This window comes from Anolis carolinensis, chromosome 6 (genome assembly GCF_035594765.1).
Source record: "Anolis carolinensis isolate JA03-04 chromosome 6, rAnoCar3.1.pri, whole genome shotgun sequence".
NCBI lineage: Eukaryota > Metazoa > Chordata > Lepidosauria > Squamata > Dactyloidae > Anolis > Anolis carolinensis.
The window spans coordinates 46,547,875-46,572,242 of record NC_085846.1 but is presented as its reverse complement, the minus strand read 5'-3'; the positions used below and the strand labels follow the sequence as shown (position 1 = coordinate 46,572,242).

The following is a 24,368-nucleotide window of genomic DNA, read 5'->3' as shown; positions in this document are numbered from 1 at the left end:
GTAAATGTGTTGGACAGTTTTTAATTTTCTTCCTCTTCCCATCCAAAGGAATGGATTAAAACAAGTTTTTACTTATGCTCTACTTTTCACATTGGTTTTTGACTGCCCTCTAGTGACAACAATTAACAACTCATGGTAGGAGAAGTCCAAGCAAGTACTGTATACATATAATTTCTGAGGAAACAAGATTAAATGTAAACTGGAACATGTTCTATATTTGGATTGAATTTTAACATATTGTGAACTGCATAATACCTGCCCCTTTAGTATTGAAAATGAATACCAGAACTATATTGGGATTTGTGTGTGCCTGCAAATCATATATCAACTTACCTCATGAATTACCATTTTGAGAAGTAATTATGAATGTTCTCTCCAAGCAATGTTAAATTGTGCTTGTTTTGCTGTCTGTGCCACTTTTCAGAAGATTTTACCTCACTTTCTGTCCCTGTGATAATTGAATTTTGAAAAAAAAATGGGTTGTTGTGGAAGCAAGGATTGGGGAGAAAGCTTCAGCTGAGTAAATTTCCTTTTCTTAGGGGTAGATTTATCTCACTTCCTTTTGTCTTGCCCCCGTTCTTAACTATGAGTCATTTGTAAGCAGAATGTTTGTAACTGAAGGGCTGCCTGTAAACTATTCTACTGGTTGTTTTTTTTTCTGACACGTGATGGTTTTGTGGTAAAATGACACTTTCGTTTGTCTGGCACCACACTTTCATTTGTATATCAACATGAAGTAAACTCTGGGGAAAGGAATTGTTTTCACTGCCAGAAAATGTGAACCCATTTCATGTAATCTTTGCTGTATAAACAAGACTTATTATTTTTTTCCTTAACACTTAACACTTCATTTCTGTGTAGTTCCCCCTATAGCAAATCCAATTTGTTTGTCGCAGACGTCATCTTCACCAGCTTTTCTTAATTGGAAACTTATCAATTTTAGTGATTGTTCAATTGCAACAATGAATACATTTATGCAAATTAGACTGTTTTAATAGTAGCTAAACTTGAAAATGACAGTACCAGCACTCCACGTCCAGTGATCAAGTGAGAGGACAATCCTAGTCACTCCAGATGCAGCCACTCAGACTCAAGAGGTTACTCTGATTCAAGAGGTTTCTCATTTCTTTGGGCCCATCCAAACAGGTCCTATATTCCAGAATCCTCTTGCCGAATCCCTCTCTCTCCCTAGCGCCCTCTACCCTCTGTAGCTAAGCAACACTTTCTAACTCCTCTACCTTTGGTCAATATCTGTGTACCATGTATGGCATAAGGCACCTGTTTCCTGTACTAAATTTCTGATGGTCACTCATCAATCTATATCATGGATTCTGTTGATAGTTTTTTCTGTGTTGATGGCTTTTAACGACCATGTTCATATTCACACAATGTTCTTCCACATCCAGGGCTGTAGCCAGAAAAAAAATGGAGCGGGGGTGGTGGGTTGAAGCTTTTTTAAAAATCAAATCATTAAGAGTAGTTCCATAACACAAAATAATGTAAATAGTATAGCTCATCCTATATTTTATATAGAATTAATTAAATCATTTATCTATTTTAATTACAAAGTTCAAGTCTTAAGATAACTGAAAATGACAATTAATTGATAATTTATAGTTACAAAAGAATACCACAATGTCTGTTGGAAACACTTGAAAACTGTGTCAATACAATGTGTTGTCAAAGGCTTTCATGGCTGGAATCACTGGGTTGCTGTGAGTTTTTCAGGCTGTTTGGCCATGTTTCAGAAGCATTCTCTCCTGACATTTCACATCTAAGGCAGGCATCTTCAGAGGTTGTGAGGTCTGTTGGAAACTATCATCCAAGGTAAATGGTGTAAAGTAGAACTTCAATTTCAAAATAGTTTTAGAATTCCCACTACCATGTTCGTGTTAGTTCTAGTAGTCTATGAAGCAATAATAATATCTTTTTACTATTCGATCTTAAATATGTATATTTGACATAAAGTATATATATTTTACATATATGTTTCTAAGATGTGTCAGCCAAACTGTTAGAGAACCTCTCTCTTAAAGTCCCAATAGGGTACTCACATATCTATATGATAAACACATAATCTATAACACTTATCTATATGATAAACACATAAAGCACCACTGTGGAATGTCCAGGGTGGGAGAAAGAACTCTTTTCTGTTTGAAGCAAGTGTGAATGTAGCAATTGGCCAGCTTGATTAGCACTGAATGGTCTTGCAGCTTCAAAACCTTGCTGCTTCCTGCTTGGGGGAATCCTTTGTTGGGAAGTGCTAGCTGGCCCCAATTGTTTCCTTTCTGGAATTCCCAATTTCCCTGCTTTCAGAGTGTTGCTCTTTATTTACTGTCCCGGTTTTAGAGATTATATTGTTCTGTATTATTATACAACAGTAAATATTTCATATTAGAGTCTCACTTATCCAACATTTGCTTATCCAATGTTCTGGATTATCCAACACAGTCGGCCTTTTAGTAGTCAATGTTTTTGTAGTCAATGTTTTCAATACATTGCGATGTTTTGGTGCTAAATTTGTAAATACAGTAATTACTACATAGTATTACCGCACATTGAACTACTTTTTTCTATCAAATTTATTGTATAACATGATGTTTTGGTGCTTAATTTGTAAAATCATAATGTAAGTTGACGTTCAATAGACTTTTCCTTAATCCCTTCTTATTATCCAACATATTCACTTATCCAATGTTCTGCCTGGGTGTTTATGTTGGATAAATGAGACTACTGTATATTTATAATCTTATATTATCTGCTTAGAACTGGACTATATAAGGCTCCTTCTACACAGCTGTATAAAATGCACACTGAAGTGGATTATATGGCAGTGTGGACTCAAGATAATCCAGTTCAAAGCAGATAATATAAGATTATAAATGGGTAATATATGTGGAAGGGCCTTGAGTCTACACTGCCATATAATCCAGTTCAAATCAGATAATTTGTATTTTATAGGCAGTGTGGAAGAGGCCTGATTGAAGAGGCCCTGGGCACAATTAAATGGCTGAGTGGGTTGCTAGGAGACAAAGTGGGCGGAGCTTAACCTTCTAACTGGCAACAATGAGAAAAAAGTTATTCCTCTCCCTCTAATTAGGATTTTATTTTTCTTGGGGGTTTTTATGTCTAAACACAGTCCAGATGACCATGTCTTTTGTGGCCAAGTTTCATGGGTTTTGGTTGTTTAGTTTTGTTGTTTACCTTAAAGCAGAAACTAATAGAACATTTATATATAGAGAGATTTATCCATGTGTATAGGTTTTCTGTAAACTGTGTGGCCCAATTGTTGATTTGGTTTGCGGATGACTAGGATATCTAGAAATGGCAGTTTTCCTTCATTTTCTTTTTCCATGGTGAATTGGATGTTTGGGTGGATGCTGTTGAGGTGGTCCAGGAACTTATTTAGTTCTTCTTCTCCATGGCTCCAAATGGTCAAGGTGTTATCCACATATCTGAACTATATAGTGGGCTTTTTTTCTGTTTCCAGGGTTTGTTTTTCAAAGTGTAGAAATTTGATATGACCGGGCTGAGGGGGCTCCTCATGGCTACTCCATTGTTCTGTTCATAGAATTCATTGTCCCATTGGAAGTAGCTAGTGGTGAGGCAATGGTGAAACAGGGCTGTGATGTCTTCTGGGAAATTCTGGTTGATTAGTGCAATGGTGTCTGCTACCAGGACCTTGGTAGAGATACATCGAAGCTGATTAGTTTGTCATTGGTGTTGAGCTTGACGTTGCTGACTTTTTTATATGAAGTGGGCTGAGTCCTTGATATAATGCGTAGTAAGCCCAATGTGGGTTTGTAACTGTGCAACCAAAATTTTTACCAAATCATATGTGGGGGGTCCAGTGGCACTCATGATGGGTCTAAGCAGGGTGGAGGCCTTATGGAGTTTTGGGAGTCCATAAAGCCTAGGCGGGAATGATTCCAATTTGCACAGTTGTTGCACAGTTGTTGGCATATGTCAAGGTTAATTGAGGAGTTCTTGATCAAAGTGTTAGTTTTTCGGGGAGGTGGTAAATCGCTGATTTGACATTGGCAATGATGTTAGTAGAAAACATCATTGCCAATGTCGAATCAGCAATTTATCACCTCCCCGAGGAAGAAGCGGAGAAGTAAGGGGGGAAACAGTGACGATCCTGAGAAACGCAAAACTTCTCCCCAGCAACATAACAATGAAAAGAAAGACAAGCCATCAAAGACTTTAACTCAGATCCAGAAATCATCATTCTCCCAGCAGACAAGGGGAATGCCACAATGATCATGGAAACAGAAAAATACAAGGAAAAGATCAGACAACTTCTAGATCCCACAACATACAAAAAACTAAAACAAGTCCCAACTAACAAAATCACCAGAAAAACTAACACATGAGGACCTTCAAATTCCCCCATGCCTTAGGCTTTGCCTGATAGTTATGGGTGGGCCAACTTGGTTGCTTCCACTATATCAGCTATTGCTGTAAGTAATGACAGTGTGAATAAAGTGTCAAAATTTTCTTGAGATAATGCTTGCAGTTCTGGAGGGACCTGTTTAATTTTTGCTTCTCATACTTACCATGGGGATTTTGTTAACCAGCTAAAATTCATGAATAAACCAGGTTTTTTTAACCTGAACATTTTCGGGTGGGGTGGGGGTTGAACCCCTACCCCCCCCCCTCCGGCTACAGTCCTATCCACATCCCAACACTATCTTTTTCCAATATCATATGACATAGCAGATTCCTCAAACGTTGTTTCTGTTATGTTTATTTATATTGTTTTTTCTCTCCATACAGAGACTCAAAGCAGCTCACAACTAAAAGCATAGTAATAAAACTTAAAATATTCAAATATACAAGTATTAAAACAGTATTAAACATCATTAAAAGCATATAAAATCACAGCAACCCCTGACAATCCTTAAAAGCCTGTCTGAATAAAAAGGGTTTAGCCTGCCACCAAAAGGACAGCAAGGTGGGTGCCCTCCTGGCTTACCTGAGTAGGGAGTTTTAGAGTCATGGGGCAGCCACTGAGAAGGTCTGCTCTCCCGATCCCACCAACTGAGCTTGAGATGGAGGTGGGACCAAGAGAAGGGCCTCTCCTGAAGATCTCAGAGTCCGGGCAGGTTTATACAAGGGGATGCTGTTGGTCAAATAGCCAGGACCCGAACCATCTAGGACTTTAAAGGTCATAACTAGCATTTGAATTGTGTCTAGTAACAGACTGGTAACAAATCAACGAAGTTGTCAATCATATTATTGTGAATTTCTGTAGGAGTCATCCCCCCTTTTTGTAGGTACTTAATTGTGGCACTCTGTTCAACATGATCCATTTTCCTACTGAGCCACCCCCTCTACTCCTTTACAAACCCATGATGAAAAAAAACATGTAATTTGGCATACACATCACACAGATACCAGTCATTTACACTGCAAAAAAGCAGTCATAGCACAATTCTAAATGTGTCAAAGGTAGAGCATAAAGATCCTACTTTTAATAATACTCTTCTAAATCAGAAAATTGATAGTTGATAGTTTGTCCCCGTTTTTACTGTAGAAAAATGATGCATCAGCCTCACACTCCTATCTAACTGAAAGATGTGCAAATTGGGAGTTCAAGAGATAACCAACATTCATACGCTGTTATGATATTTTCTTAAGCATTAAAAACCCACCCCTTTTGGATCTTTAAAGACACTATTTACAGGCAGTCCCACATAGAGCACGTTGCAGTAGTCCAGATGAGATGTAACTAAGACATGCACTACCATGGCCAGATCAGGCATTTCAAGGTACGAGCACAGCGGGTGCACAAGTGTTAATTGTGCAAAGGCACTCCTTACTTAGGCGATCCCTCGTAGTTCAAGGATGATGGTCCTCCATTTCTTGGAAGACGCCTGTGCGTGATTTTTTTTTTTATGTGTGGAGATCGGTGCACGGCTGGTCAACACACAGTCTTCACAGATTGAAGTCCCAGCAGTGGTGTGATTAACACAACGAGAGTGGCTTCTCAATATGTTGCAGCCTTCTTCCGCCTTCACAGCCGTTGTAACATGTACCGTGTTATCCTCCGCCTGCTCCGCTGTTGAGGTCTTAGGGTCTTCGGATTTTTCTTGGTCTGGATCCTCCCCTGTGGCTACTCCTGGGAGTTTGTGACTCCCGTGGTTGTGCCCACAGGTTCACTGGAACACGCAAGCCCCCTCACCACGTCAAGGTGACAATCCATCTAGGCACTCCAGGCCACCACTGACATCTGAGGGTCCAGAGTCAAGGATGAGTTCATGATCACCCGGAAGTTGCGTACATGCGACTTAAGGGGGAGTGTAATCTCAACCAGCACAGGTTGCATCCCTATACCCTGATCTGCTTATGACTGACCAGGACTGTCTTGTCTGGATTTAATTTCAATCTATTCACCCTAATCCAGTCCATTACTATTGACATACAGTTCAGGCCCAGAAGGGCATCCTTGGCATTAGGTAGAAAGGAGTAATAGAGTTGGGTGACTTCTGCAGAAGGAAAGAGAAGGGAAGACAGAAGGGACGAAGGTAAAAGAAGGGGGGAGGATAGTAGATGAAGGAAGGAAGGAGTATGAAGGAAAGCAAGGCAAGACAGGAAGAAGAGAGGAAGACAGTGTATGAGGGAAACGGTGGAAGGAAGAAAAGAGCCTGCCCGCTATTGCCACAGCGTTGCCATGGCAACATTGTGCGGCCGACCTTAGAGCCGAAGAAAGGAGAAAGTAGGCGGGCCGGGCCGTTCTGACACAGGCTCCAGCTGCCCAATCCCCCGGCTCCGAGGCCCTGATTCCCACCCAGAGGGAGGCGGCAGCCTCGCCAAAGCGGGGCGGTGGGGGTGAAGCCACTCAAGAGGCGGAGGCTGAGGCGCCGGCGCACGAAGCCGGCTGGAAGGAGGGGAGCAGGGAGGGAGGCAGGGAGGGGTTGGCGCCGCTGCCGTGCCGCCATGGCCGCCTCGCCCGCCGCCGCCTGGTCCTGGCTCCGCTGGGGCCCCTGGTTGCTGCTCCTGGCCTCCCCCCCGGCCTCCTCGTGGGGCAGCCCGGCGGAGGAGGGCGGCGGCGGAGCGAGGGCCGCGGGAGGAGGAGGACGGGAGGCCGACCCCGGCGGGGCCCAGGCCGATGAGCAGCAGCACCACGACTCATCCTACGGCACTTTCGCCAGCGAGTTTTACGATATGCGTTTCCTCTCCGAGGAGGGTGAGTGAGTGAGGGAACGGCAGGCGGGCGGATAGGCCACCTCAGGGGTGGGAGAGGTTGGTTGGCGGGAAGCGGCGCGTTTTCATCCTGAGGTGAAGGCGACTGACATGCTGGAGAAAGTAGGATGGGGGAGGGCCAACCCACAGGCGCGCCCCCGAGTCGCTCTTGACAGGACGCGGGGCGGCGAGAAGCAAGCGAAGGAAGGAAAGAAGGCAGGTGTGAGAAACGGCGCGAGCGATGCTTTTCTCGCGTCGCCCCCTCCTTCCGCCGAGCTCGCGCCCACTGGGTGCCTAACGACCAAAACGGCTGCCATGGAAACGGACACCGTTGGCACGTGGGCAAGCCGCGATGTCAGAGAGAACGCGCTCCAGACCTTCGAAGCCGCCTGAGAAAAGCAGGCCTGACGCCTCTGTCCCGCGAGTCTAAAGCAGGCATGGGCAAACTTCGGCCCTCCAGGTGTTTTGGATTTCAAGCTGGCTGTTAGGAACTGTGGGAATTGAAGTCCCAAACACTTGGAGGCAAACCCGTAGCTAAGGGGGCGGTTTAGGGATTCAAACTACCCCTGAAAATTTTCAGGTAAATAAAAACACAACCAAGTTTACTCACGAATTTTAACAGGTTAATCAGATCCCCCTGCCAAACGTCTAAGAATTTATTTATTTATTTATTTCCAACATTTATATCCCGCCCTTCTCACCCGAAGGGACTCAGGGCGGCGTACACAATTGGCAACAATTCGATGCCTACACATAATTAAAACATAACAATAAAAATCTAATTAAAGCAATTTAAACAATATAATATATAAAACATATGGTTAAAAATCCATATCCAAAATCCTCGTGCTGAAGCAACATTAGAGTCCCTCCAGAACTACATGCACTATCTCAACCACATTTTTATTCACACTATCATTATCTACCTTTCTACCAATTTACATTGCAATAGCAGCAATAGCTGACATAGTGGAAGCTGCCAAAATGTGGTAGTTGGCAGGCAAAGCCTAAAGTGCAGAACAGGATGGGATGGGGATTTGACCTGGATTGCAGGTGAAAACTAGGGAAACTGGAAACTGGGGTGTCTACCACTATCTAATCCAGTGGTTCTCAATCTAGAGTCCCTAGATGATTTTGGCATACAACTTCCAGAAATCCCAGCTAGTTTACAAGTTGTTGTCGAAGGCTTTCATGGCCGGGATCACAGGGTTGTTGTATGTCTTTCGGGCTGTGTGGCCATGTTCCAGAAGTATTAGAGAATACTTCTGGAACATGGCCACACAGCCCGAAAGACATACAACAACCCAGTTTACAAGTTGTTAGGATTTCTGGGAGTTGAAGGCCAAATACATCTGGGGACCCCAGGTTGAGAACCACTGATCTAATCCAAACTCTGCCAAAGAAATCTAAGATTTCAACCCCAATGGTTCAAAACAGTTTCCTGGTTAGCCTACTCATTTCATGTACAAGGTGCACTCTGTGAGTACTGTGTGATGTTTGGAGAAGAAGTTGGGGATAAAGGTGGTCATCAGAAGCTTGGTGCATTGGTTGTTACACTATCTGTGTAGTGGAAAAATGCTATAAAAGTTTTGAATAGACACCAAAAAACAGTACCATCAGAACAACTTGTGCTTGGCTGGAAACTTCTTGCTAATTCACAATGGAAAACGTCTTGATGACAAAGGAAATAAGAAGAAAGCAGAAGAAAACAGAAAGAAACACCTTCCAATTGTGGAAACGATTGTTCTTTGTGGCCAACAAAAACTGGTTTAAAGAGGAAGTAATGATTCAGGGCCTGTTACCTATGAAGAACCTTTGCATAATGATGGTAATTTCAGGGCCTTGTTAAGATCTTGTACCAGATTAGGAGACACTGGCCTAAAAAGTCATGTGTGTGTGTGTGGGGGGGGGGGGGGGAGTTTCAATCCCTCCTGAATTTTTTTGTGGATACGAGCCTGCTTGGAGGGTCAAAGTTTGCCCATGCCTACTCTAGACCCCTCCTTTTCAAAATCCACTTATTTCCATCCAATCTAATGCACACGTCAATTTTCCTAACCCTAAAACCAAAAAAATAAAAATAAATAAATCTGCCAAATGTAATGCACAGCGGCAAACAAGTGCATTCAGTACTTTTCTATTATCTTGGCGGACTCCAAATGGGGGCCTAGAGAAGGAAGCGGGAGTTGAAGGATTTCCCATTTACCTGATTAATCCCCTCCCCCATTCCTATATCATAAATGATGGCTGTTTCGACAACAGCGACATGGGCTGGGGAAATAACAAAACAAACAAACAAAAAAACCAGGGAAAAACAAAAGTGTAACAACACCAAAGCATCCCTCTATGGAAAAGAAAACCTTGGGATGCATCCATTCCAGGCATGGAAAAACTTCAGCCCTCCAGGTCTTTTGGACTTCAACTCCATAATTCCTATCAAATGACCTGCAACCGGAAGTTTGACTCATAATGTTATATATATTTATTTTTTTGTAATCAGTCCCTGTTTCGCATTGGTACGACAGAGTTGGAAGGACAGTAGCTCTATAAACAAATCCTGATCCTCAAACACTCTGCTTCATTTTAGAAAATGCTACTCTCACAAAGCTCAGACGGTGTTGTAGTTTGGCATTGATGTCAACTTTTGTGGAGCAGAAATGGTATCAGAAATGGTCAACATTTTCTAGCATTACACCATTAAACTGTATTGTTGGCATTGCAGAGAGGTGGGTCTGTGCCTACTGATAGAGCACGTCGGTTTTCTCGATGTCAAGTGAAAGTCCAATCTTTTAATAAGCTGCTATGAAGATGTTTGAAGTGGCTTGTAGGTGTTCGTATGAGCACAGACTACATTATCATCAGCATATTGGAGTTCTATAACAGAAGTTGTTGTGACCCTACTTCTGGCTTTCAATCTGCTGAGGTTAAAGAGCTTGCCATCTGTTGGATATGCGATTTTCATACCGGTGGAAAGTTGCCCATCAACAAGATGTAGAATAATAGTGGTGAAGACAGAAAATAAGGTAGAGGCAAAAATGCATCCTTATTTGATACTTGATCCCACTTTAAATGGGTCACATTGGGAGCCATTGCCGTCCGAGACTGTTGCCATCATGGAGGAGGCGCAGGATGTTCACAAATTTATCAGGGCATCTGATTCTCAAGAATATGGTCCAAAGAGCATTACAGTTAATGACGTCAAAGGTCTTTGTAAGGTCAATGAATGAAAAATTCATGTTGAAAAATTGATTTTGTTCCCTGCATTTTTCTTAGAGCTGTCGTGTTATGATAAACTTCTAGTGACCATTTTTCAGAGGAAACCAAAGCCATGTAAAACTCTACATTCCTGTAACTTTTCACCATTTGTAGATGTGGTATGTATGTAAAAATATGACCCATCAGTTCTGCTTCTTTTGGCCTTCAGCAACTTTCCTGTCTTTGTAAAGTCATTCAGTTTCTTATGAGGCTTTCTCTGGACTTCTTTCTTAAGCCTGTGTGCTTCCTTGGGTCTGCTGCCTTTTTAATCCTTGGTTGCCACCTTCTTTCTTAGTACTTTGGTTCTATCCCTTTTCAAAACATTATATTAGTATCTTGTTAGGTTTCCCTTCTCAGGATAAATAACATTGGCATTGAAAAATTGATTTAGAAAGAGGGGAAAAGATTAATATTTCTAGTTTTATAGCTCCAGTCTGAATTGCCTGCACCTAATAGCTGTTTAATTTTTTAAAGGAGACACCGTATTAGATATGATTCCTCACACATCTCCTATATTACATCCAGTTTGGTTCTGGAACTGTGTCATCCACTTTCCAGACCACTTCCTTGTTATCTGCCACACGAATTGATGGAAACCTAATTATAAGAAGTCACTAGAATAATAGCAGTCACTTTCCCAGTATAGTATTAAATGAAAGTGTTTTGTGTTACACTCATTGTTTAATTATTTATTTTGATTCTTCTAGGCTATCCCTTTCCTACTGCCCCTCCAGTGGATCCATTTGCAAGAATTAGAGTGGATGACTGTGGAAAAACGAAAGGCTGCTTTAGGTTGGTATGGGACAGCATTAATAAATATTTGCAACCTGACCTACAACCAGGGACTCATATACAGTAAAGTCTCACTTATCCAACGTAAACGGGCCGGCAGAACGTTGGATAAGCGAATATGTTGGATAATAAGGAGAGATTAAGGTAAAGCCTATTAAACATCAAATTAGGCTATGATTTTACAAATTAAGCACCAAAACATCATGTTATACAACAAATTTGACAGAAAAAGTAGTTCAATACGAAGTAATGCTATGTAGTAATTACTGTATTTATGAATTTAGCACAAAAATATCACTATGTATTGAAAACATTGACTACAAAAATGCGTTAGATAATCCAGAACGTTGGATAAGCGAGTGTTGGATAAGTGAGACTCTACTGTATCTATATCAGTAAATCAGTGAACATTTAGGATTGTTGTATTGCACTCATGAGACAAGGAGCGTGAAGGTTTTATGAAGCTGAAGATATATATTCTTGAGAATGCTTACTGTACAGGCGCCTACCAAACTAACAGTAGTTCGTTAGGCTGGCAAAGCAATATTTCAATGGGATAATGACACATTTGAGTGTTTGCTCACCACCTGACACCTTTTCTGTCCTGTAGTTGCTTCCTATCCCACCCATTCCCAGAACACCCCTTTTAATTTACCATTAAAACTCCTCAGTATCTACCACTTGTGCTGCTTTCCATAATGAATTTACATGCAAAGGGTTCCTCCTGCTTCTGTTTGGCTTCTCATAGGCAGTCACATCTTGTGAGTGGACATGATGTTATAGTACCACCACTGCCTTCCTTCCTCTCCTTCTCCTTTGATGAAGAAGGACCGTCATTCCTTGTCTAGCTGGATGCAGAGGGATGTACAGAGGCACCGCTATTAGAAGCCTACAGTTATTCTTAGAAGTGGTATCTTAAGCATGGTTCATTATTAGATTACATTCCTATTCATTGGTTTCTCATCCCAGCAACAGGTTTTTCATTCAAATGTATAGACAAATATTAACAGGAATGTTATTTGAATGTGTCATAATTATTGCAAGTTATGCTTTCTTTCTTCTGTCACATGTAGGTATGGTAAACCAGGATGTAATGCAGAAACTTGTGATTACTTTCTCAGTTATCGCAGAATAGGAACTGATATAGAGTTTGAGTTGAGTGCTCAGACAGATGGCTGGGTGGCCGTAGGATTTTCTTCAGATAAGAAAATGGTAAGAACGTATTAACAGTTCAAGTAAGCATTGTTTTGCTATTGTGATTGGAGAAATGAACAAAAAATATAGCCATTGTGTTAGACGTGACCACTTCAGTGGAAGAACTTTGCACTAGTCAAAAGAAAGAAAAAGAATTATAGGCAGAACCTTTCCCTACTATGCCCAATGTCAACTTGTTTGTTGTTAGATTGGGAGTTAGGCAAAGATAATATATGAGACATTAGTCCCAGCTGGATATCCTTGTTTATGATCTCTGGTGACTCTATTCCAAGCAGAAGTGGGCTTACAGGCAGTCCCAAGTTATAAACATTCGATTTACAAATGACTCACAGTTAAGAACAGGGATGAGACAACTGGAAGTGAAAGAAGTCTACCCGTAGAAAGGGAAATTCACTCCTGAAAGAGTTACAGGGAAAAGGTTCTCAACTGAAGCTTTTTCACAAATCTTTGTTTCCACAACAAGTCAATTTTTTCAAAATCTAATTATCACAGAAACAGAAAGTGAGGTGAAATTTTCTGAACAGGGGCACAGACAGCAAAACAATCACCACAGGGGTTTTAACCCTTTCCTATGCCATTCTAAGCTGAAAAATAAATATATAATATATAATATATAAATATAAATAAAAATGTACCTGTTCCTACTTACATACAAATTCAACTTAAGAACAAACCTGTTCATAACTTGGGGACTGCCTGTATTTCAAAGCTTCAAATATGCTTTGGAGTCTTTGAAGGAAATTCTAAAAATGTACTTTTAGATATATTTTTACTATTCTCCTCTTCAGAAACGGAAAGCACCAAACAGATTGGGGGTCATAGGCAGCTAAATCTGGCAGCTTCATTCCTGGAGTAATTTTACCAGATCCATTTCTTAAACCACATTTGAGAGGGAGGAAGGGAGAGTGCAGTGGTTCTGTGAGGACTAACTAAAGACTAATGCCTCTTGCTAGAAGTACTCAGTGTTCTTTCATGTTCATTCCTGAAGGTAAAACTGGCAAAAGAGTGACCATTGTCAGAAATGTCCTTAGTGCTTCCAACTAATGCATGCACACACACTTTCCCAATTGAAGATCCCATTGATAGCAGGTTGATAGTACAGAAAATGCAGAAGTGTGGAGTAGAGAAACAGACACACAGGAAGAATGAATACGAGACGCAACAGAGTGTGAGAAATAGCAGAATAAGAAAGAGTGTGAGAGCTGAGGGGGGGGGGAGATAAAACAGAGAAAGAGGGAAAGGAACAGAGAGAAATAAGGAGAGGCATCAAAGTATGAGACAGCACATAAAAATAGCAGAATGGAATGATAGCGGAAACATAAAGAGTGAGTACATCTGAGAGGTGGCAGAGCAAGAAAGTGAAAAAAGTGCCAGATACTTAATTTTGTTTTGAGAGATAAATCACATAGAGAAGAGTGAAATGCATCACATCTTAAGTGTTTGTTGAGTTTACCCATAGAGCGAACAGGAGATAGTTGACACACATGATGTGAACAGAGGGCAGATTCTACCAGATGAAGCAGCACATTTTGACTGGCTCCTTCAGTCTCATCATTGTACATAAGAATTGTCTCTCAATGCAGTCACTTGCTTTAAAGGGAAAAATCTATGGTCGTATCAATCAGTGCAAAACTAAAAGAGTATATATAATTCTAAAATGGCAGAAATAAAAATTTAAATAAATTTAAATTTTAACAAGCGGGTACTTCTTACAGCAATTTGATAAAAATAAGCATTAGTCTTAATTGTTTGTTTAATACTGACATGTCGTTGTGAATAAGTGCTTGGTTTTTCTTGGGCAGAACTGATGTCACAATGGAAGCCTTACTTAGTTTTTCAATTTAGGGCGGAGATGATGTCATGGCTTGTGTTCATGATGATAATGGAAGAGTCAGAATACATCACTTCTACAATGTTGGTCAATGGGCAAAAGAGATCCAAAGGAATCCTGCAAGGGATGAAGAAGGTATTTTTGAAAATAATCGTGTAACATGTCGATTCAAGCGTCCTGTAAAGGTTCCCAGGGATGAAACAATTGTTGATCTTCATCTGAGCTGGTACTATTTATTTGCTTGGGGGCCAGCAATTCAAGGTGAGTTGGTTTTCTTTTGTCTTCCAATTACATTACAATAAAGCAAGAGTGGAATCCATGAAAAGTGTGTCAGGAATCCCTTGATCAGAAGCCATGGTCAAATTGTCTAAAAGAAGGCTTGTCTCCTTTTACCAAACTACCCATTTATACAGTTGGGGTGTCATACATTCCCCAGATTATATCTACAGTGCCAGAGGGTTATGAATTCCTGATGTGACATTGGATATCCAATTCTGCAGAATAAATCAAATATACCGAGAAAGGTCATCTGCCATTCCCTCCTCCAAACTTTAGGAGAATGACTGCTGATAAATGTTTACTTATTAAGAGATATGCCTGAAATCTCTTAAATGTATTCTGACTGTGCTTATCTAATAATTTTATTTAGCATTATGCAACTTTGCTTTACCTTCTTATTTTGTTGTGTTGTATTTTTTACCTTATTCATTTCTATGACTTGGTTCTGTTCTTTCTGTGCACTTTTTGCTTTAGTTTAGACTTCTGCTGTATGCAAACAGACTAGGCATTCCCACAAAATTTCAAGGTATATATCCAGGGATGGGATAGTTCGTTTTGCAACTGAGTGTAGTTCCAGGCCTCCACAAGGCTTCATTTGGTGCTGTACACTAACAACATTACTGCTATCAGAGAAGCTTATTGGCAGTAAATAATTAATCAGATGGTATAACACAGTCCTGTAGCTGATGGGATCCAGCATGCCCTTATAGTCAATAGTGGAAATGGGCCACTGAACAACTGCTTCCACCCCAACTATCCCCAGTCAACAATTTTGTTCCCTAAACCTATGAAAGATGAGTTTCCAAGAGTTATATAGTGCAGAAGCAAATAAAATCAAACTGCAAGTGTGTCCCTTCTCCCCTTCCCATAGCTATGAGAACTCCAGAAGCAAGTTAGTAATAGAGGAAAATTTACACATGTAATGTTGTGGATATAAGCTTTCATTTGTTCTTTTCAAAAAACCAGGAGTTGTAGAACCAGATTGACCCCTTAAAAGTGATTAGCCAAAATCTATACACATAATAAAAGTGAAAATGTGTATGTGTGTATGTGGCATGGGTGTCTGTTCACACAAGCAGAGTCCACTTCCACAAATAGGCTATAGCTCCCACTAAACAGGAGAACCCATATCCCTCCCTAGAAGGACGTTGCAGGTTATAGAGAGCACTATGAATATGTCCAAGAGCCCTGTCAATGTCCTTCACAAACTCCATACTGAAGTGAAGGCTTTCATTCGGCGACAATTTTCTCCACCAAAGACACCTCCCAGGGTTCCTTTCTCTTTCCATTGGTGTGGAATTTGCATGACCCTTCCCACTGCCTCTCCCTTAACCATTTCCTTAACCATTTCCTCTGGCACACAGCAAACAGAGGAATTGATCAGCAACTGAACATTCTGGAGGGCAGGCTTGTGGAAATTTTCTAACTTGGCAGCCGCAGGAGCAGCATGGGCAGGCCAGGAGGGAGGGGGTTCTCCCCAAGTCCCCTGCCTGCACTTTCCTCCCCCTCCTCTTCTCTTTCGGAGACAGAAAGTGAAAGGAAGACGGGAAACATTTTCATCCCAAAGGGATTGGCCTTCCTCAGGATGAGATGGTGAATGGGAGAGGAAAAGTGTCTCCATGGCATACTGTATTGCCTACTTCTGATATAGAACCCTAGAGCTGGAAGACACCCCAAGGGCCATCCAGTCCCGATAGACAGCCTCTGCAGAAAAGCCTCCAGAAAAGGAGACTCCACCACACTCCCAGGCAGCCTGTACCCAGGAAGTTCTTCCTAATCTTTTCAACCCATTGCTCCCTTGTGCCCTGGCTGAAGCCAGTCCCCCCCCCCCCCCTTATGTTCCTCCTCTACCTTCACTTCTCCTCTACCTTCAACATCCCCCAGGAGGAAAGAAGGCAGAAAAAAAGAGAAGGGAAGAAGAACGAAAGCGAGGAAGAGAAGGAAGGGTGGAAGAGACTGGAGGAGGGAGGGAAGAAAAAGAGAAGAAAGGAAAGACAAAAGGGAAAGAAGAAGAAAGAGAGATAGGGAAGAAGGGAGGAAAGAAGGAAGGAAGGACAAAAGGGTGGAAGGGAAGGAGGGAGGGAGGGAAGAGGGAAGGAAAGAAATAAGGAAGGAACAACAGGATGGTGAGAGAGGGAAGGGCTTGAGAAGAAAGCCCAAGAGGCTGTATCTGGCTGATACCTGCTGTAGGGAATTGGAGGACTGTCTTCATAGGATGGAAGTTGTAGTTCACCTGCATCTGTGACCCTCACTGACAATGGACTGGAACAAACTTGGCACAGTGAAACCCCATGACCACCTGAACATACTGCAGGGGTTTGTGGGAAGTGACCTTGATTTTAGAAGCTGTAGTCCATCCTCATTCAGAGAGCACTGAACCCAAGCAACGTCGGATCCGGACCACACTTGGCACACAGACCCAACATAGCCGACTGTTCATACAGGCTTGCTTTGGAGAGGACTGACCCACGATTCTGGGAATTGTAGTTCACCTACATTGTTATGTATTTTCTAATGGGAGCATTGATAACAAACAAAATCAAAGACTGGCTTTTTTTCTGATAAACACTGTTGCTAATTAACTATATGATATTACCTAATAGCCAAAACAATCTCTTTTTTAAATAACCCGGACACTGCCGGGTACCCAAGCTAGTATATAATAAGAGTTAAAGCAGCTGTGCTAATACTTCCTATCTTTCTCCTTTACTTGTTCTAGGTTCTATAACTCGGCATGACATAGATTCTCCTCCTGTCTCAGAGAGGGTGGTCAGTATTTACAAGTATGAAGACATTTTTATGCCATCAGCTGCCTATCAGACCTTCTCTTCTCCATTCTGCTTGCTGCTTATCGTTGCACTGACATTTTATTTATTGATGGGAACTCCATGATGAGAAATACAGCACATAGAGTAAACTGAGACAATTTGTTATTGAGCTTTGCTCAGGATGGGAGCCTTTTATATTAGAATTTTTATTGCTGGAAACCTTGTAATTTATTGACAGCTTCTGCTCCTTAAAGGACAAAATTGTGAGCTCACTGTTGCCTGAGCCATAGATATGTGCCAAATAATCATGACATTTTGAAACAATTGTAATTGACTGAACACTTGTAAAAGAGTTATACCATAGCTTGTTTTATGAAAATGGAGGTTGTGTTCCTAAAAGCACTTATTAAGGAGTAATGTTTCAGACATATTCAGAGTAAATCTGCACAGGACAGCATTATATAAAACTGTAGTAGAAAACATCTGACCTGTGGGCACAATCCAGCTCATGAATTTTCCCCATCTGGCCTGAAATCAAGCCCACCCTTCCGTTTGCCTCATCTTCTGAAGTCATGCCTTTAGGGGTTTTCTGGAAAGAAAACTCTTCCTGATTTTGCTACTTCGCCCTTGTCCACATATACACAAGTGAGAATACGTATAAAATTGTTCATACGATTGGTTGGTGTTCATGAGCAATTGTCAGAATTTGTAACTACTCTCCCTATTCCCTATCTAGAGTGGAGGAAGGGGTCAGGCAAACTGTTCTTAGCCAATATTTGAAGTTGCTAGGTAGGGGCAAATTGCTTCTTTTCATACAGCTAATGAGGAGCTGGAATGAAACAGGATTATCTGGCACTTGTTTTAATTAGGAGCAACCCAACTTAATCCCTTGTCCTTCCTTCCTGCATAGAGGAGGAGGAGGAGGAAGGGCAAAATTGTTACCCTGCTGAACATCAGGAGGAAGAGATTGGGACCTGATGATGTCATGAAGCAGGCCAAGTCCCCTAATGCATTTGGCACAAAGAGGATCCAGTCCCCACATTTTAGATCTCAAGCTCTAATTGTAAAGCTGTGGGTAGGATCTTGATATACAGGTGGCCCTCTATAGTCATGAATTCTGCATCCATAGATTTTGCTATCCATGCTTGAAAAACATTTCTTTAAAAATCCAAAAGGCACACCCTGATTTTGTCATGTTATATAAGGGACATCATTTTACTGTGTCACTGTATATACTGGGACTTAATCCACCAATTTTGGTTTCTGTGGGGGTCCTGGAGTCCCACTCCTATGGGTACTAAGGGACCACTGAGAAATGTGTACAATTGTCAGCCAGCAGAGAAGGGTCCATCTGTTAATGGGTTAATTCCTGTTGCTATCTGCCTAGTCTAGCTAGCAACAGACAAGCTAGAAGTAATGCAGCAAAAACACTGCATTGCTTAAAATGAACCTACAATAGTCCCCATCTTTTGCTGCTTCAGTTCTTCTTATGTTACCCAGGAGAAGTCTTATGTCTGTTCCACTTTATGTGGCCTTATTTCTTCAATTTAAATCCCTAAAATACTCATTTGATTTAGGAAAGGAGGGTCATACACTGATGAGCAAGAATAATGATAATAATAGCTTTATTCTTATATCCCACCACCATCTTCCCGAAGGGACTTGGGGCAGCTTACATGGGGACCAAGCCCAGCATAAAGAAGGACTACAAGGTAAAACACAATTTAAAACATAGAACAAATAAACAATCTAATTAAAACAATTATAACCAGAAAAGTAAAAACCTCATAAGAAATACATAATCAACCGACATCAACAACCAGTAGCCGGAAAAAGCGGGTATGTTCAGTTTCAAGAGGGCAGGCAAGGGCTTGTGCAAAACGTAGACTATAGGGCTGGGGTTGGAAGCAAAGTGCTGAAAAAAACAAAACAATAACTTAGGGCTGGGCAGGACTGATCGGGAGCTAAATTGCCATTCAAAAGCACATTGGAATATCCAAGTTTTCAAGTCTTTACGGAAGGTGGACAGAGTAGGGGCTAATCTAATCTCCCTGGGAAGAGAGTTACAGATCCAGGCGCCACCACCAAGAAGGCTCTCTCATCTCCACCAACCATGCTTGTGACAGAGGGCAAGGCCTCCCTGGTAGATCTTAGAGCTTGCGCTGGTTTGTAGGGGAAAATACAGTCATGAAGATAAACGGGACTCAAATTGTTTAGGGCTTTATAGATATTAACCTGCACTTTGAATTGGGACCAGAAACTTATCGGCAGCCTGTGGAGCTGCTTCAGTAGAAGTGTTGTCCTCTTCCTGTAACTAGCTCCAGTTAGCAACCTGGCTGCCGACCTTTGCACCATTTGCAGTTTACGGGCCATCTTCAAAGGCAGCCCCATGTAGAGTTTGTTGCAGTAATCCAAGAAAACCTCACAAGGGAGGGACATTTCAATTTTAATATTGTATCTTCCGAGAATATGTAATGGTAACACTCTGTATCCTATTTTTCATCTCACATTCACATTAAGAGATTCCTCAGAGAAGCTACTCTCCTAAGTCCCCTTGTGATTCATAGATTTCTCTCCTGGGACTTCCACAAAGTTCTCAAAGCCCTATATATGTAAGTCGCCCTTTAGACCATTGATCTGTTCCACTCAGGTTGCCACAGAAGGATTTCAGAGCTCACTGCCCTGTCCGTTACTCTACCTCACTGTAAATATGATACTAACCCAGTTTCTCTGTGGCTCGATCCAGGTTTCCTACCCAAGATATCTAGGGTTCCATCTTTTTCAACTTATAGTACTTCTTTCATTCTGTCCTCATTCAAAACACTCCTTGAAAAAACAATGGTATAGGCTATGTAAAACTCTGGAAGTTCTTGAAATTGAAATCAAGCTCACAACAATAATTCGCTGGAGGCAACTGACTTATTTTGTCTTTCCACAATCACTGAATAACAGTACTAGTGGATTTCCTACTCAAAACACCCTGTGATGTAACAGCCCAACTCGCATCCGCCCTCTAGTAGCCAAACACTATCCACAGTCTGTTAACTGCAATTCCTAATTCCTTCCCCCCACCTCCCTTTATGCCAGAGAACCGAAACAGCCAGCTCCAGGCTGCTATGGTGATCCTGATAGAATACATATTATAATGTTTTAGGTACACTAGGGAATTCAGAAAATTGGGGCTCCTCTTTTAATCCTTTCTTCTCAGCTCACTAGGAATAATGGTGCCATCTATTATATTAACCAGATGGATCATAGCATGCATCCATATCGGTTGTCTTTTCTACTAATGCATTTGTAGAGGAAATTACACAGCAGCCACATTGGCAATTGTAGTCATGTTCAGTAACCATTATAAACAAGAAACATTTTCCTCACTCAGAGCCTCACTTAGTAGAAGGGATCTGCGACAAGTAATACAACATTAAAACATGTTCTTGCCATCTCCCACCCTAATGTACATGTCTGCTCGGGGAGATTCCATTACCAGATGGCTCCTTTGCTGGCTGTTAAGACTTCTTGGCAAGAAGTTTCCTTCTCCTTGGCAGTGAGATCTACGAAAGAACTGAAGCAGGAAATGAGAATGGCTAGAGGTTCCATTTAAGTAACACAATATCTTGCCTAGTCTGGGTGGCAACAATAGTTAACCCATTTATGAATTGTCCCTTTCCCTTGGCAAGAGTGATGGTAAGTTCTCCAATGTGCTATTCTGCTCTCTAACTGTAAATTGTTTTTAATTTAATATATATCATGTTAATAAGATTATTAAGGTAATTTGCTGACATAATATATTTTCTAAGTCTAAAGGAAGGGCCTTAAATATTGTGGGTAATTGTAACTGCAAAAGACACATTAAATCACTGGAATTTAAATGTATATTGACTTGCCATTCAATACTAAGTGTACTTGGGAATATGAATAAAATTGATAATGGGATCAGTTAATGAAAATGTGCCATCCCCAATAAAACAGTGTATAGGCTTGCAAGTATGCAGTGCTCTAAAAGGAGGCAGAATGTGAAATTCTCTGTTCAAAGATGCTAGAAAATGATTTGGCTTGAATCTAATTGTGGCTTCCAAATACAGTAGGCTCATTGAATGAATGAAAACTTTGTGGCAATTGACAGTTCAATAGATGTACTGTATTTGAGACAGTCTGAATTTATGCCTTTTTGTGTATCATGAAAATAATTTTCTTTTGATAGCCAGTGATAAATTGGCTTGAGAAATGACCACTTGTATTAGTTACTTTAAGAGGGAGGTAAATGAAAGGAACAATTATTCCATAAAACTGTGAAAAAAGTAATATAAGTGAAGAAGCAAAATGAACTCTAGTGAAATTTATATAAAATTATACATAATACAAAAATTGTAAAACGTATTACATCAGGTAGATTTCATGTATAAAATATGAGTGAAGATGCATAAACATAATATTTAACTTGGATTTAGATTTTCTTTTGGAGATTTATAGTCCATAAATAGTATTTGCTTAAGAAACATCACAAAAGTTGTTGTTTATTCGTTCAATCACTTTTGACTCTTTGTGACCTCATAGACGCCCACGCCATAGCTCCCTGTCAGCCTTCAAGCTCAAGCCAGTCACTTCAAGGATACCATCCATCCATCATGCCTTTGGTCGGCCCCTCTTCCCTTTTCCATCCATTTTTCCCAGCATTATCTTCTCCAAACTTTCCTGTCTTCTCATTATGTGGCCAAAGTACATCATCTTGGCCACTAATATCCTTCCCTCCAATGAGCAGTTGGGCATTATTTTTGGAGTATGAACTGGTTGATCTTAAGTAAACATCTTCTGATTTCCTGGCTGCAGTCTGTGTCTGCATTAATCTTCATGCCAGGAAATATAAACTCTCTCACTGCCCCCATGTTTTCTCCCTCTATTTGCTAGTTATCAATCTGTCTGTTTGCCATAATCTTTGTTTGTTTTTTAACTGCAGCTCAGCTTTTGCAACCCAGCTTTTTTGTTTTCTGAAGGGAAAGCGAGAAGAGACAAGAAGCTTCGGAAACTTCCTTCTTTCTGTTAAAAAAATACACTTGCACTTTCTTCTTTCACTTTGATTATAAGGCTTCTTAGCTCCTCCTCGTTTTCAGCTATCAAAGTGGTATCATCTGCATATCTGAGGTTATTAATGTTTCTTCCAGCAATTTTAACTCCAGCCTTGGATTTATCAAGCTCCGCACATTGCATGATGTGTTCTGCATACAAGTTGAATAGGTAGGCTGAGAGTATACAGTCCTGCCATACTCCTTTCCCAATCTTGAACCAGTCTGTTGTTCCGTGGTCTGTTCTTACTGTTGCTACTTGGTCATTATACAGATTTCTCAGGAGACAGACAAGGTGACTTGGTGTCCCCATACCACCAAAAACGGGGCCACAATTTATTATGATCCACACAGTCAAAGGCTTATGAATAGTCAATAAAACAGAAATAGATGTTTTTCTCACACTCCCTAGCTTTCTCCATTATCCAGCAGATATTGGCAATAGGGTCTCAGTCTGGGAGAAAGGTGGTATACAAATACAATAGATAAATAAAGTAATGTTTGTGGTTTTGGAAGACCTGCATTTGCAGGTATGTACATAATGTGATCCATTGGAGATGGGACGCAATTCTGAGTGTGAATTTTGTGTAGGTTTTATATATACTCTATACATATAGCCTGAAGGTAATTTCATGTATAACATTTTAATATTTTGTACATAAAACAAAGTTTATATACACTGAACTACCTGAAAGGAAATATGTTACTAGCTCAGCCATCCATGTAGAAAATCTTGGAGATTTTGAGGTTTTGGAATTCTAGAAAAGGATACTAAACCTGTCCTGTAGTTATATCCCTGAGGTTCCATAGAGAATAACATTTTAAATATAGTGTGGACTTTCCTGGACTGAAATGTACTGGTGTGTTGTGTTCCAGAACTTTGTCAGTCTGGATTCGGAAGTCCAACAGTATCTTTGCATGCTTATTTTCCAATACTTTTGCAGGTTTGTGATCCCACCAGTTCTTTACTGCTGGGAGGTGGTACTTGAGGCATAAATTCCAATGAATCATTTGGGCCACATAGTTGTGCCTCTATTTGTAGTCTGTCTGTGCAATTTTCTTACAGCAGCTGAGGATATGATCAATGGTTTCGTCAGTTTCCCTACACAGTCTGCATTTTGGGTCATCAGCTGATTTTTCGATCTTGGCCTTAATTGCATTTGTTCTGATGGCTTGCTCCTGGGCTGCAATAATAATAATAATAATAATAATAATAATAATAATAATAATAATAATAATAATAATGAATCAAATGATTCATTAGAACGTATGCTTCAAGTACCACCTTCCAGCAGCAAAGAACTGGTGGGATCACAAACCTGCAAAAGTATTGGAAAATGAGCCCGCAAAGATACTGTGGGACTTCCGAATCCAGACTGACAATGTTCTGGAACACAACACACCAGACATCACAGTTGTGGAGAAGAAAAAGGTTTGGATCATTGATGTTGCCATCCCAGGTGACAGTCGCATTGACGAAAAACAACAGGAAAAACTCAGCCGCTATCAGGACCTCAAGATTGAACTTCAAAGACTCTGGCAGAAACAAGTGCAGGTGGTCCCGGTGGTGATCGGCACATTAGGTGCCGTGCCAAAAGATCTCAGCCGGCATTTGGAAACAATAGACATTGACAAAATTACGATCTGCCAACTGCAAAAGGCCACCCTACTGGGATCTGCGCGCATCATCTGAAAATACATCACACAGTCCTAGACACTTGGGAAGTGTTCGACTTGTGATTTTGTGAAACGAAATCCAGCATATCTATCTTGTTTGCTGTGACATAATAATAATAATAATAATAATAATAATAATTTGTAGGTTGAGCATCCTTTCTTGTCCCAGGCAGCCTCACGTTGCGGCCCCGCGGTTGTATGGGACTCCAACTCCCAGAAGCCCTCCCCAGCTTGTTCGGCGGCCAGGAACTCTGGGAGCTCAAAACCCAAACAGCCAGAGAGCCACCGCGTGAGGCTGCC

At 41.0% G+C, this 24,368-nt stretch overlaps 1 protein-coding gene across 1 annotated transcript; it reads left to right on the top strand.

Annotated features, from left to right (window-relative positions):
• Window positions 1-6,840: 6,840 nt before the first annotated feature.
• On the top strand, window positions 6,841-21,267 carry frrs1l (ferric chelate reductase 1 like). Its single transcript, XM_008113040.2, has 5 exons — window positions 6,841-7,195; window positions 11,151-11,235; window positions 12,309-12,447; window positions 14,296-14,542; window positions 17,280-21,267. Exons 1-5 carry the CDS (start codon window positions 6,946-6,948, stop codon window positions 17,450-17,452), a joined length of 894 nt encoding a protein of 297 aa, XP_008111247.2. The 5' UTR covers window positions 6,841-6,945; the 3' UTR covers window positions 17,453-21,267.
• Window positions 21,268-24,368: the final 3,101 nt, after the last annotated feature.

Coding starts and splice junctions, on each gene's coding strand:
- frrs1l (XM_008113040.2), top strand. CDS start 6,946: ATGGCCGCCTCGCCCGCCGCCGCCTGGTCCTGGCTCCGCTGGGGCCCC. Junction 7,196..11,150: donor GCGTTTCCTCTCCGAGGAGG/GTGAGTGAGTGA, acceptor TGATTCTTCTAG/GCTATCCCTTTCCTACTGCC. Junction 11,236..12,308: donor AAAACGAAAGGCTGCTTTAG/GTTGGTATGGGA, acceptor TGTCACATGTAG/GTATGGTAAACCAGGATGTA.